General features: G+C 38.7%; 1 protein-coding gene across 3 annotated transcripts in view; it reads right to left on the reverse strand.

Annotated features, from left to right (window-relative positions):
• The window catches only part of cep120 (centrosomal protein 120), a 94,501-nt gene that overhangs the window by 45,586 nt on the left and 33,528 nt on the right, over positions 1 to 15,387 (reverse strand). For all 3 annotated transcript variants that reach the window (XR_009512140.1, XM_059969664.1, XM_059969663.1), the window contains exons 12-16: positions 14,534 to 14,716; positions 7,035 to 7,131; positions 5,190 to 5,351; positions 2,615 to 2,704; positions 1,986 to 2,078 (exon numbers count right to left, since the gene is read on the reverse strand). Coding sequence is in view for 2 of the 3 variants with exons in the window: in XM_059969664.1 (XP_059825647.1) it covers positions 1,986 to 2,078; positions 2,615 to 2,704; positions 5,190 to 5,351; positions 7,035 to 7,131; positions 14,534 to 14,716 (625 nt within the window). In the remaining variant the exon portion in view is untranslated. The remainder of the gene's footprint in view (positions 1 to 1,985; positions 2,079 to 2,614; positions 2,705 to 5,189; positions 5,352 to 7,034; positions 7,132 to 14,533; positions 14,717 to 15,387) is intronic.

A 15,387-nucleotide genomic window follows, 5' to 3' on the forward strand; every position in this document is an offset into this window, starting at 1 on the left:
AGCTTCTTGGCTGAACACGAACATAGCAACATAGGTTGTTAAAATACTGTACTACTTTTCACATTTACCACAGCATTGGCAAAAGGGCAGAACTGTCAGAATAACAGTATTTAATTCACTTTTATGGGGTATTACAATCTGGATGCCACATATTATTGACCAAGACAGACCAGGCCAGAAATCCAGGTGGGAAAGCAACTGTAATGAGGGTGTACAAATGGAGACTGGAAAGTTCATAGTCAACTTCAGTAAATCAACAAGTATAATGTAGGAAAACAGTTACATTCTATTTTAAGGGAAAAATGCCAACTAGTTCAATGTCCTTTTATGCAACACAAAAAAATGGATACTCAGAAAATAGGTCAAATGATATGTTACTCATAATTACAAAGGGAAGAATTTTTGGTGTACATGTAAAAGCTTTATTAAAAATCATACTGGTATACAGTTTAGTTCTGTACTAACAAAGGAAACATATACTAACCAGCATGGTGATACAGATTTAGATTTAGTTTTGCAGTGACATAACTGTCCTCCGTAAGGAAATTTTAACCAAAATTGCCTCTTGTTCATTGGGGTTGAGAAGAATGAAAGAACCTCGCTGAACTATGCAAAATTCAGAACACTTGACAGGACAGACGTTGAGAGGTCACTTCCTCTAAACCTGGATCTGCTCCAATTTGCTTATTGCCATAATAAATCTCCAACAAACACTACCTCACTGTCTCTCCACTCTGCTCTGACCATCTGGACAACCAGAACATGAGTCAGGCTATTGTTCATTGACTACAGTTCTGTTCTCAGTACCATCACCCTCATCAAAACTCATCATCAAGCTCCAGGAAATGGGCTTCTCTACCTCCCTCTGCAATTGGATCCACTACCTCATTAGATTACAAAGACTGCAGATCGGAACCGCTTTATTTTCTTTATATCTACAGCCGCATGATAAAGTATTGCTCCATCACCATCTATGTGACACCATCGCAGCTGGTGGAACCGAGGAATGTAACAAGGTAGCATACTGAAGTGAGATAGCTCACCTGGTTGAGAGGTGTCATAACAGACAAGTGCTCATCATCAGCAAAACCACAGAACTGTGTACTTTAGGGAACAGTAGTCAAGTGAACATACACCAATCCTCAATGAAGTGTCTGCAGTGAAAATGCTGAGCAACTTTACATCCCTGTGTGCCCACATCTAGAAAACCAACAGTCTCCTAGGCTCATAATACAAATGCAGTTATGAAGATGAAGTGCCAATGGCTCTACTCCCATTGAAGTTTAGGGAGATTTGGCATCTAATCAAGAATATGACAAATATCTATAGATGTATAGTGGAAACCCTTTTGCCTAACTTAGAATGCACAGGAGTGCAAGAACACCAGAGGGGCACAGAACAGTGGACTCAGCTGGTTCTATCATGGGTACAGCTCTCCAGGGCTAAGGACTGTCAAGGACATTAAAAAGAAGTAAAATTTCAGGAAAGTAGCATTCATAATCATTAACCCCCATCTTCTGAGCCATACCTTGATGCTGCCATCAGATAGGAGTTGCAAGGATCTGAAGACCCACACACCAAGGTAAAATAAGTTTCTTCTCCACTGCTGTTAAGTTCTTGAACTGACCTGAAAAACCCTAACACTATCACAAACTACATTGTTTTCTCTCTGCTTGCACTGATGTTATGTCTATTTTTTCATGCATGTACAATTTATGTTAATTTAAGTTTATGTTAACTTACATTTATCATGTTTGAACTGTACTGTACTGCAAAAGCAAAAAAGCTTATTTTCATGCCATTTGTATCCTATGTATACACACATATGACAATGAACTTGAACTTGAGAGTCTCAAACTGGAGACAACTGGGCTCTGAGTCAAATGTTAGATGTTCAAAATTGAGAGGAAAATAATTTCTCATTCATTATTCTCTGAATTACTGAAATTGCCTCTATTTGAATTCTAATTTGAAAACATAATTACCTCCATTTCACCATTGGCAAGGTGGCGTTCTCTTTTCTCCAAATCAGCTAATGTTTTTTGTAGCTGTTCCTCAAGCGCAGCATATTCAATCACCTGACATTAATAAAAAGACATGCCGATGTAGAATTCTTTTCCAATAGTAAAGACAATCCACAACACATGGTAATACTCTTTATTAAAATACTCATTGAACTAGATTTGATTAACAAGTTATTTTAATTCATTGTTTATAGTTTTTAATTACTCATCGACAGAATGTATTTGTCCCCAACAATGCATGTGTTTACTGTCTTTTTCAATGTACTCCATCATTGCATTGAAGACAAAAAAAAGACAAATCCCCAAAAAGTCTGACTAATGCATTCATAAGTGTCCTTGACAATAAAGAAATAAGTGGACATTAAAAATAAAGTCTTGCAGTTCCTACCCCCAGTAAAACTATTGCAACAGGCATTCAGGTCTGAGTTCGGAACCCAACCTCTTCTAAAACAGAATTTCTTGTAACTGATAGTAAAAAAAAGTCACCATGCTTTCAAAACTACGAAAATGCAAACAGGTGTAGGGAACAAAATATAAAAGAAATTCAAGCTATTTTGCTATCACACAACTTTCCCTCCTGCTGCCTTTACCTTTTTCTTCACAAGAGCTTCCCTTTCTCTGTCTCGCTTCTTCCATTCCTCAGCAAGGGCCTGCATATGTGCTAGCTCTTTTTGTTTCAACTATAACCAAAAAAGAAACACTTCTTATTCACTCAAAAATAAATTGCAACAATTAAAAAAAATACTCAGAACACAGGAGATTCTGCAGATGCTGAAAATCCAGAGCACCACACACAACATAGGACTAGAATATAAAAGCAAGGATGTAATGTTAGCAACACACACACAAAATGCTGGAGGAACTCACAAGGCCTGGCAGCATCAATGGAAAATAGTACAGTCAATGTTTAGGGCCAAGACCCTTCCTCAGGCCTGACACATTAACTATACTCTTTTCTATAAATGCTGCCTGGCCTGCTGAGTTCCTCCAGCAATTTGTGCGCGTTGCTTGGATTTCCTTTGTTGTGGATTTTCTTTTCCTTGAGGATGTAATGTTGAGGCTTTATAAAGCACTGGTGAGGTCTCATTCAGAGTACTGTGAGCAGGTTTTCGCCCCTTATCTTAGAATGGATGTGTTGAAACTGGAAAGGGTTCAAAGGAAGTTCAAGAAAATTATTCCAGGATGGAACAGCTTGTCATATGAAGAGTATGTGATGGCGCAGGACCTCTATTCACTAGAATTCAGAAGAATGGATGGGGGCGGGGTGACTTAATTGAAACCTATCGAATGATGAAAGGTCTTGATAGAGTAGATGTGGAGAGGATATTTCCTATGGTGGGAGAGTCTAAGACCAGAGGACATAGCCTCAGAAAAGAGGGGCATCCTTGTACAATGGCAATGAGGAGGATTTTTTTTTAGCCACAGAGTGGTTAATCTGTGGAATTCGTTGCCACAGGCAGCTGTGGAGATCAAGTCTTCATGCATATTTATGGCAGAGGTTGATAGATTCTTGATTGTTCAGGGCATGAAGGGAAACAGGAAGAAAGCAAGAGATTGGGACAAAGAGAAAAAAAATAGATCAGCCATGATGAAATGGTGGAGGAGACTCAAAGGGCCAAATGGCCTAATTCTGCTGCTGTATCTTATTGTCTTAAGCTCTAAAATGATGAAGGAACTCAGAAGGTCAGGCAGCATCCATGGAAATGAACAACGGTCAATGGTTCACACTGAGCCTCTTCTTTAGGACTTGCTTTCAGTTAATTAATCCAGTTTGTCTTGGAGAAAACCATAAAGCAATTAAAAAGCAAAAGGAATATTCACACTCAATAAAAAAAACATGAGCTGAATCATGCTGTAATATATTTCAATGCAGTAAAATTAAGTAGGCGGTATTCTAAGTGCTATAATTAGTGACAGAAAGCTACTCTGCCTTTCAAACCAGTTACGCTACACAGAAACAGGTCTCACTGTGGCCTAACTTGCCCTTGCCAACCAAGATGCATTCCTAAGCTAGTTCCATCTATCTGCATTAGGCTTTTCATATCTACAAACCCATCTACATGTCATAATCGGTGCAACTCTACCAGTATCTACCACCTCCTCTTATAGCTTATTCCATAAACCCATCACCTTCTGTGAGAAAAACTTTCTCAGACACTATTTAAATCCTTCCACTCTCACCTTAAACCAATACCCCTTAGTTTTAGACTTTCCTATCACAGGAAAAAGACAGAGGCTTTTCATCTTTTCTATACCCCTCATGATGTTATAAACTGTCTAAGGTTACTACTCAGCCTCCTCCACTCCATGGAAAGCACTCCCAGGCTATCTACTCTCTCCTTATAACTCAAGCCCTCCTGTCCCAGCAACATCTCTGTGAATCTTTTCAGCACCCTATCTAGCCAAATCACTACTTGAAGGTATAGGGATGAGAACTGAAGACAATATTCCACATGCAGTCTCATCTTCTACAGCAGGGGTTCTCAACCTGGGGTGCCCGCACCCCCGGGGGTGCGAGATGGAATTTCAGGGAGTGCGACAAAGAGTGGCTTGTGTCCTTGAGTGGTGAGCCACGAGTCATCACTCAGCCAACTACCAGTGTGCCTTGAGAAGTGGTAGTAATGTTTGTCCCAAGCACACTCCAGTCTCCCGCTGCCCGAGTCAGCGTTGAGGATTCGCATTAGTGTTACCTGGGAAGTTACATCTCAGAGTCGAGGAGTCTCATCAATGTTGGCTAGAAGGTTACATCTCAGAGTTAAAAATCATCTCATAATGCCAAAATCTTTATATATCCCGAATCAACCATCAAGTAATGACTTCGCGTTAAAACCAAACCCGCAGACAGTAGATAAATAATTCAATTATAAAATTTTAAAAAGCTGCATTTTGATAAAAAGCAGCTGAAGTCATTCATTTGTATTTGTCTCAATGCATTAAAGAAGTTTTTGAATTTCAAAGGTTTTTTCCTCTTAAAAGGTTTTTTTCTTGAATCTGGTACCTCACCCATGGTGAATGACGATCTCCACTAGGGCTATAGCAACTACCTTCCCTGCTTTCCACAACATCCAAATAAACACAGTCCAGCCCCAGGTTTAATTCATGTTTATGGGACTCAAGACCACCATATTAAATCATCTGTTTACTTTAGTGCAGGAAAGGATTTACCTGGTTCTCAAACAAATTTTCTTGCAGCTCTTTCCACATTTCCAACTCCAAGGCAGCCTTATATTCCATTGAATCTCGTGGTTCAGGATGAAGGACTGGTTCTGAAGGCTGTACTGGCTTAGCTGGAAGATCACTTGGTTGCTGTGGTCCAATATTAGTGCTCTAATGTTAAACAAACATTCACCAAATTATACAAGTACAGATTTCTGTCAAATGTCAATTATTGATCAGTACTGAAGTACTTGGAGATTTATTCCATTGTACCATTATCTCACACTTGGAACAATTGCTCCCAGCATTTTGAAAAATTTCAAACTTTCATCACTCTCAGTATGAAATTTTTTTTCCCAGATTTGCATCTCAAATATACTGGATCTAATTTTTAAATGCCCTCTTGTTAATTCCTCAACTAATGATAGTTTTTCTATATGTGGCCTGATTAATTCGTCTTAGTTTTTACAACACCTTCGAAGAATAGAAGCTGAATCGATACAACCTAACCTAATCTAACCTTTCATTCTGGGAATCAGTCTAAACTCAGCTGAAGAACAAACTATCACTTTGGGATTGCTAAAAACTGGCTGCAGAATGTAAGATGGTAGCTAATCAAATGAGGCATAACTTTCTTCCTTTTATAACTTGAGCCAGTTGGGATCAAGGCTAAAATTCTATCACTTTTTTTGAACTTTGGCACTTAGAATCAACCCAAACCAGTATACCTCCCTAAACCACCTCCAAAAACTTTGCAATGTAGTTGACACAAAAAAGAAACAACCTGTTTTTATAAAATTGTGCACTTACTGATCCTAAGCACTAGAACAGCAATTTATATTTATTGCCATGCCATAGATACATCTGAAAAATCAGAGAATATGCCACATATCTACTCATAATTTCATTCTACAATGAAGTAACGAGGTGGGAAGTGCCTTACTTATTTAAATAAACAAAAAAATTCTCATTATAAAATATGCAAAACTGCATAAACGGTCAAATAAGCTGATTGATAAGGAAGAAAAACTGAACTTTAGACTTTAGTTCACATTCAGAGCATAAATACAGCAATCAGTAACACACTGAAGATAGGTCAATAGTCCTTTTAATAAAGTACTAACACATTTTCTTTTATTTACTTCACACACATTACAGTACATAAAACTTATTTTCCCATTCAAATTTCTTTACCTTATTTGTCCAGGAAATAATTTGGAACATAGTGCACAAAGATGACAACAATACTGTGGCGCAGCAGTTGGTGTTGCTGCCAAACTGCTCAGTGACCAGGAATCATCCGTAACCCTGAGTACCATCTGTGTGGAATTTGTGTGTTCTCCTAATAACCAGATAGTCTCCACCAGTTTCTTTAGGTTTTTTTTCCAGACACACCCCAAAGATGTGATGGTAGATTCATTACATAGTGCAAAGGATGGCAGATAAGTGGGTGGAAGCAGTTGGGCATAAGAGAGAAAATATGTTATGCAGAAATTGCTTGGAGAACTGAACTGGCAAGAATGCATGTAATCTGCATAACACTTGATGTGTCAAATGGTCTCCTTCTGTGAGAAATACGATGTATAAAAAATTCAGAGTGGATGAGTACTGTTCTTCCTGAATATAAATATTTTAGACCTGACATATAAACAGCAGTCAAATTCAACTTGCTCTGTAATGTTTACAGATATTTGCAAAGTCTAATTATATTTTAATTACAACCCGAGTACTTCACAATTTCATTTGCAGAGCTGGTAAAATTACAGCATTTAAGAACTGTAGCTAAGATTGAATATATTCATTTCATAATTATAAAAGGCACATCTAAAATCATGTAATGAGACCTGTGCATACCTGAGAAGAATCACTTATAGTGACATGCTGAGTTTTCACAAAACCATAATCCTCCAAAGTCATAGAGTAATAAAGTTCAGCAATTTGGTTACTTGGCCTGTTAAAATAGTGGAACTGTTTAAGCAAATATTCTTCCAACATAGAAATTTGTTCTTAAGTATACAAATTTAAAAATGCACTCATCAATAAAGATGACTGTGAATGGATAATAAATACTCTCAACAATCACCTTACTTTTCCAACCGTTAAACATTGGCTTCGTTGTTTACGTTAATGACATCAGCTCATATTTCATGATGCAATAAACCCCTTTCAAACAGTGAATATTGATTAAAAAAAATTATGGTCTAACTTATCTAGCATTCTGAGCAAAATAGTGTTTATATGCTGGAGGAATTCAGCAAGAGAAACAGCATCTATAAATAGAAATAGTTGACTTTTCATCTGGACATTCATTCTCATCTTATCCCTGCTCCAAAGAAACTGCCTTTATCACCACATCTTCACCCCCTCCTCTATTCACCTCCTTTATTGCTCTCTTCCCCAACAACTAAATGGAAGGTTTTTACAATAGTTATTTCCATCACACAAGATAGAGAGATGGAGATGAACTACAGTATACAAGTATTGATTCCAATAAATGAAGGTATTTAATGTATTATGCTAAAATATTCAGAATCTTAGATGCTCTAGAGAAAATACATTAACAGCAGTATTATCATATCACATAGAATCATACAATTGGAGTTTTTTTTTTAAAGTGTTTTCATTTTTTCCTTTTATTTAAGATATATCTTTTCCATAACCAGGGAAAATTCTTCAGCATTTAAAGTTTGTTCACAGGTTTAAAATCAGAGATCTTTGATCTCCACAAGTTGATAATATATTCAGAATAGTGTTGGTTGTCAAAGCAGAAACTCAGTAAGTGGGCCAGCATGGATGAACTTTATCTCAAGGATATTTAGAATGAAAACTTGCATCCTTTTGCAAGTTGATTCCTTTACATTCTACCTTGACTACTCTCAGGAACTACAATATAAACAAGCAATTTTCAAAACTTAGATAAGCTTCCAATGCATACCCAACTAAGAAGAAATAAGAATAAGAACAATTTTATTTATGTAACACCTTTCATACATTAAGATTCAAACCCAAAGTGGTTTACAGAGATTGCAACAATAAATCAATATCATCATAAAACTATTAGACAAAATTAAAAATCTTAAGACAATTATTACATAGAATAAAATATAGGCAAATATACCACATTATATAATCATTAACAGGCATTAAATGATTGTATAAGTCGGCCAAATTTAAAAAGTAGGTTTTTAGGAGCATTTTGAAATGTTCCACATTACTAGCTTGGCATATGTCAGTTGGTGGAATATTCCAGATTTTTGATGCATAAGAGCAAAAGGCCGCATCATTTCTTACACACTTGGCTCGAGGAACACAAGCAAACCATTTTTCATGGATCTACGGTTATGATTAGGGATATAAGGGATAAATAAGGGATATAACAAGGGAGCAACAGCTCCTCAGTAAGAGCACCAAATTTCTTGGGGTTCACCTGGTGGAGAATCTCACCTGGTCCCTCAACACCAGCTCCGTAGCAAAGAAAGCCCTGCAGAGTTTCTACTTTCTGCGAAGGCTGAGTAAAGTCCATCTCCCACCAACCTCCCATCCTCATCACATTCTACAGGGGTTGTATTGAGAACATCCTCAGCAGCTGCATCACTGCCTGGTTCGGAAATTGCACCATCTCGGATCACAAGACCCTGCAGTGGATAGTGAGGTCAGCTGAGATCATCGGGGTCTCACTTCCCGCCATTACAGACAGATACACAACACGCTGCATCCGCAAGGCAAACAGCATTATGAAGGACCCCACGCACCCCTCATACCAACTCTTCTCCCTCCTGCCATCTGGGAAAAGGCACTGGAGCATTCAGGCTCTCGTGACCAGACTAAGTAAGTTTCTTCCCCAAGCTATTAGACTCCTCAATACCCAGAGCCTGGAATGACACCAACTTACTGCCCTATTGTCTTGTTTAAGATTTATTGTAATGCCTACACTGTTTTGTGCACTTTATGCAGTCTTGGGTAGGTCTGTAGTCTAGTGCAGTTTTTTTCTGTGTTGTTTTCATGTAGTTCAGTGTAGTTTTTGTACTGTTTCATGTAGCACCATGGTCCTGAAAAACGCTGTCTCGTTTTTACTGTACCAGCAGTTATGGTCGAAATGACAATAAAAAGTGACTTGACGACTTGAATAACCACTCTCAAAACCTATTTCATAATATTGTAGTTCAAGACATTGAAGTCCAAGAAAAAGTTAAATTTCAAGGATACAAAAAACAGTCTGGAGGGCAGAGCTTAGCCATAGTGGTGCTAAAGGCGACTCCTTTACATGCACCTTTGGAAACAGCTCTATTTACATCTTTAATATCTCTATTTTGGCCATACAGGGTTCTTTTGAAAACCCTGACCTGCAGTTACACGCTGACTTCGGTTTTTGCAGGAATAGGACCAACTCTCGGAGTTTCAGACTGGCCTTTAATTGACATGCCAAGGATGCGGCCTAAGAGCTCACCTCGCCTTCGGGGGTCTGAGATCCCATGGCTCTGGAGATGAGTAGATCAAAGGTCAGTGTCCCAGCAGAAGAGCAGTGTGTCGTGGGAGTCGGAAGATCGATGGCTGTGTGCCCAGAGACCCATGATCTTTGGACACAGAGCTTGGAAAAGCGATGCAATGGACTTTTAACATCATAAACCAGCGAGTTGTTTGTTATGTCTCCCCTCTCACTGTGAAATGGAGACACCTCTTTTTCCCTTATTAGGGAGAGGGAGAGCCTGTGGTATGTCAAATACCAGGTGAACGAGTAGTCTTTGGGGCACTGCAAGTCTGTGTCTTTGCTGTCGCTTTGCTGCACACTTGAATGCTCGGTGGTGGGTGCTGATGCTTTTTTGTGCTGGTGGGGGGGGAAGGGGGCTGTTGTTACTTGCTGCCGCTTACACACGGAAAGAAGGAGCTGGGGGGACTTTGGCGTTCTAACATTTAACTGTCATTCATTCTTTGGGAGCACTGCTCTGATTTTGTGGATGGTGGTGAAGAAAAAGCATTTCAGGATGGATATTGTATACATTTCTCCGACATTAAATGTACCTTTGAAACAATCAAAGTACATAGGTCCACCAATTTCATTACAAAGACTTTGTTTATTTGCTGTGTCTAAAAGTGCATGTTTCCTATGCTCAATCAACCATTCTATCATCTAAGATCAAGAAGAAAAACAAATTAGCTGCTGAGCTCACTAATTGGACAGGACAAGTTATCCTTTCAAGCATTGCTGCAGACACAATTGACAGAAAACCAAATTAACCTTTGATTTAAATATGTAGATGACAAGCAGAGAACAATTCTGACCAATGAGTCCCTCCAGTATCTATTACTTAAGGTCATTTTCTATTGTTATCCCATTTATCTAAAATTCTTGTCATTTCTCTTCCATATAGTTAATCACAAAATCAACTCTCTATCTTCAATATTCGCTACCCCACCTCTCAAACAATCCCCATTCTGTACACATAGCAGTCAATTCACAATGAAATAGATGATATTTACCATTCAGGAAACAGTAATTAAGAACAGGCTATCTGACCAAGAGGCACACCAAACTCAACAGAGCCACTTAATTTGAGGTGCTTGATTTCTCTGTTCCCTACTAAGTTGGTTTACCAGTTAACAACTATAAATTCAAAATGTTGTACGTAGAACAGTACAGCACCGGACATGTCACTTAACCCACAATGTTGTGCCGATCCTGATACCAACTTATATTTACATTAAGTGCATCATCCACATTCTTTTCTTACCCTCATATTAATGTGTCTATTTGAAAGCCTCTTAAACTCCACCAAACTGCCTGCTTCCACTACTACCTATGGTATCCTTTTCAAGATGCTCTCTTCATAAAAAGAACTTGCTTCTTCTGTCACCTTCTCCCCCCCGTGACGTTTCAATTCTGAAGTAAAGATTCTGACTATTCACCCTATCCATGCCTCACATAACTTTAAAAATAGTTATCAGCTCTCTCCTGAGCCTCTGACGCTCCAGGAACAACCCAAGTTTGTCTAACGTTTCATTGTAGCTCAGACCCTCAAAACAAGCAACATCCTGGTAAATCTTTTCTGCAGCTTCTCCACATCCTTCCTATAATGGGGTGATCAGAACAATGTTGTCTATCGACCTGAACCCCAAGATCCCCTTTTCCTTCAATGCTATTAAGCAGCCCACTTTCATTTCACCTCCAAAAGCATCACTTGCATTAAATACCAAATGCTACTTCTCAGGCAAATATGTCACTGATCTATATTCCACTGTATTCTTCAATATTCACTGTCCACAACTCCACTGGTCTTGGTTTCATCTGCAAACTTGCTAATCCATTCAGTTATATTTTCACCCAAATCAACAGATTCACAGTATATCTCAAACAATAGAGGTCCCGGCACTGATCCTTGCAAAACATCACTGGTTACAGACCTCCAGACAGAATAACAGTCTTCCATCCCTATTCTTACAGTGAACGAGAAGTACCCCAGGGATGGGATGACTTACAGTGGACTGAAAAGCTTGAGCATGTAGATATTAAGAAAGAGGATGTGCTGAAGCTTTTGGAAAGCATCAAGTTGGATAAGTCACCGGGACCGGGCGATATGTACCCCAGGCTACTGTGGGAGACGAGGGAGGAGATTGTTGAGCCTCTGGCAATGATCCTTGCATTATCAATGGCGATGGGAGAGGTTCCAGAAGACTGGAGGATTGCAGATGTTGTTCCATTATTCAAGAAAGGGAGTAGAGATAGCCTAGGAAATCTTACTTCAGTGGTTAGTAAGTTGATGGAGAAGATCCTAAGAGGCAGGATTTATGAACATCTGGAGAGGCATAATATGATTAGCAATAGTCAGCATGGCTTTGTCAAAAGCAGGTCGTGTCTTATGAGCCTGATTAAATTTTTTCAGGATGTGATATTGATGAAGGTAGAGCTGTAAACATAGTGTATATGGATTTCAGCAAGGCATTTGACAAAGTACCCCATGGAAGGCTTATTGAGAAAGTAAGGAAGCATGGGATCCAAGGGGACATTGCTTTGTGGATCCAGAACTGGCCTGCCTACAGAACGCAAAGAGTGGTTATAGACAGATCATATGCGGATCGGAGGTCGGTCACCAGTGCCTCAAGGATATGTACTGGGACCCCTGCTCTTCATGATTTTTATAAATGACCTGGATGAAGAAGTGAAGGGATGGGTTAATAAATTTGCTAATGACACAAAGGTTAGGGGTGTTGTGGATGGTGTGGAGGGCTGTCAGAGGTTACAGTGGGACATTGATAGGATGCAAAACTGGGCTGAGAAGTGGCAGATGGTGTTCAATCGAGGTAAGTGTGAGGTGATACATTTTTATAGGTCAAATATGATGGCAGAATATAGTATTAATGGTAGACTCTTGGCAGTGTGGATCAGAGGGACCTTGGGGTCCGAGTCCATAGGACACTCAAAGATGCTGCACAAGTTGACTCTGTGGTTAAGAAAGCATATGGTGTATTGGCCTTCATCAATCGTGAGATTGAGTTTAGGAGCCGGGAGGTAATGCTGCAGCTATACAAGACCTCGGTCAGACCCCACTTGGAGTACTGTGCTCAATTCTGGTCACCTCACTAAGTGGAAGGACGTGGAAACCATAGAAAGGGTGCAGAGGAGATTTACAAGGATGTTGTCTAGATTGTGGAGCATGCCTTATGAGAACAGATTGAGTGAACTCAGCCTTTTTTCCTTGGAGCGACGAAGGATGAGAGGTGACCTGATAAAGGCGTCTAAGATGATGAGAGGCATTGATCGTGTGGACAGTCAAGAGGCTTTTTCTCAGGGCTGGAATGGCTAACACAAGAAGGCACAGTTTTAAGGTGCTTGGAAGTAGGTACAGAGGAGATGTCAGGGCTAAGTTTTCTTATGCAGAGAGTGGTGAGTGCGTGGAATGGGCTGCCAGTGACGGTGGTGGGGGTGGATACAATAGGGTCTTTTAAGAGACTCCTGGATAGGTACATGGAGCTCAGTAAAATAGGGGGCTATGGGTAACCGTAGGTAATTTCTAAGGTAAGGACATGTTTGGCACAGCTTTTTGGGCCAAAGGGCCTGTATAGTGCTGTAGGTTTTCTATGTTTCTGTCTTCTATGGGCAATCTAATCTTGCAGTTCACTCTGAATCCCTTGCATCTTTACCTTCTGAATCAAACTATCGTGACGAACCTTATGAAATACTTCATCAAATGGCAACATTATTATTATGGAAAGTATAGCACAAGCTTAATCATTCAGCTAAGTCAACAAGCAACAACCAGCAGCACTAAGGTCATCTGCAAATTACTACAGCAGTATGACTGGAAAGGCATGTGAGCACTGCCCCCTAGTGCAGCTTCACTCAATATGCCATCACACAGTGACATGGAGATTACTGGATGATCATTTTCCAATATTGTTTGCAAATCTGATCATTTCTTTCTACCACTAATATTGAAAAAACATACAACCTTAGCAAAAAGCTGCTCCCTGACCAAATGGCAGAGCAAAACTTGTAGGAAGCTAAGTCAATGTAATGTATAATCTATCATCTGTATTTGATTGTACAAACCTTGCCAAAAATCAAGAGTCTGTCAAGTCCTCATGCTGAAACGTAAAATTTTAACTAACTTCAACTAAATTACAGGTCAGGTGACTTGTGTACAATGATCATCCAATTTCTGAGTTTGCAAAAATGCACCATAGTACTTGCCAATTTGAAGGATCCACAGAGGAACAAGGGTAAGGCAGAAGAAATTGTTTGTTTCTTATCTGCCATTTTCTTCAGAGTTTTCTGATTCATCTTTGACCCAAAGACATCTGTTTTTTTTAGATCCAACAACTAAGTTGAGTAATTAATGAAAAGTGTATTGTGACGCTGTCGAAATTGTACATTGATTGAAGTTGTTTGATTGAAATTGTTTCTTGGAAAATCAATGAAGTATTAAGAGTTACATTAGATTTGATCAAATTCAATGGATGAAGAGAGCACGGCACAAAGACATGCAAGTTTCATAAATTCCAAATGTTAATGCACCAAGACAAAAATAAAAGCAGGAAATTAAAAGCTGTTAAAACAAAAATGATAAAACACCCAGGAAAATATTTTCGATAGATATTTGCAAAAGTAAATGGCTCAGTTTCATTCATGGTAATATTGCCTTAAAGTTGCAGTTCAGACCACGTAACAAATCTAGAGATTACACACAAAAAATTCCTGGTGATAAAGATTCACGTTGTTGCAACCTGTGAAAGATAAGGATAGGAAGATGAAAACAAATCTCAACCTCCTATGTAATACACATATACATGGGATTGTGAATATGTAACTATTGTTCATGTTAATGATTCAGAGTACTAAATCAGCAAATCATACTTGCCCTTGTGCTGATATAACTGGAATCCTTTCACTATAGGTTTGGCGCCAGCACTGATCACCTGATGGACCCAAGAAGCGGGTTTTATCTGCTGTTAGAACATTTGACAGCTTCAGTCTTGCCACACCCAACAGCAGATCTTTAGTCATTTTATCCTTGTGCCATACTTCAATTAACAAGGGCAACCTACAGAAAGAAAATAAATCTCAGAATATAGCATATCAACTGGTATGTTCTTATTTAAAATCAAGCTCAAATAACACTGCAAAATTAGAAACTAATATTAACTAATTAATATTAACTAATATTAACTATTAATACTAATTAGAAACTAATAGGCATCAATTAACCGATGGGCCAATTAACTGGAATACACTGTATTAAATTTTAGAACAAAATCCAAAGGACAAGAAACAAAATGTTAGGTGCTGAAATTAATGTTGAATGATCTAACTTGGCATAATATTAGCACAGTAGATTTTTTTTAAAAAAATCAAGTTCATAACAGGATTCTCATTTTCTAATTTCAAATGAATAACTTTGTTATCCAGAAGAGAATAAGCTAAATACTCTGAGGGGAATCAGCACGAGTAGCCTCAATAAATTCTCCAAAGGTGTATACCCCAGAAGCAATTGCAAGATTCATACATGAATAGCAGACACTTAAATACCTCAGAAGGTAGGTGGCACACATGAAATTATCACCGTTTGGAGAATACCCAAAAAATAACATAACTTCAGAAAAAAAGGAAATCCTCATATCAAAAATTGCTAACTTCAAAGGAGTAGATAAATTATACTTAAATTGGAAATGTTTGCAGAACAGAGAGAACAAAACTGAATAGCTCATTCAAAGA

The sequence above is a fragment of the Hypanus sabinus genome, chromosome 5 (assembly GCF_030144855.1).
Source record: "Hypanus sabinus isolate sHypSab1 chromosome 5, sHypSab1.hap1, whole genome shotgun sequence".
NCBI classification, from domain to species: domain Eukaryota; kingdom Metazoa; phylum Chordata; class Chondrichthyes; order Myliobatiformes; family Dasyatidae; genus Hypanus; species Hypanus sabinus.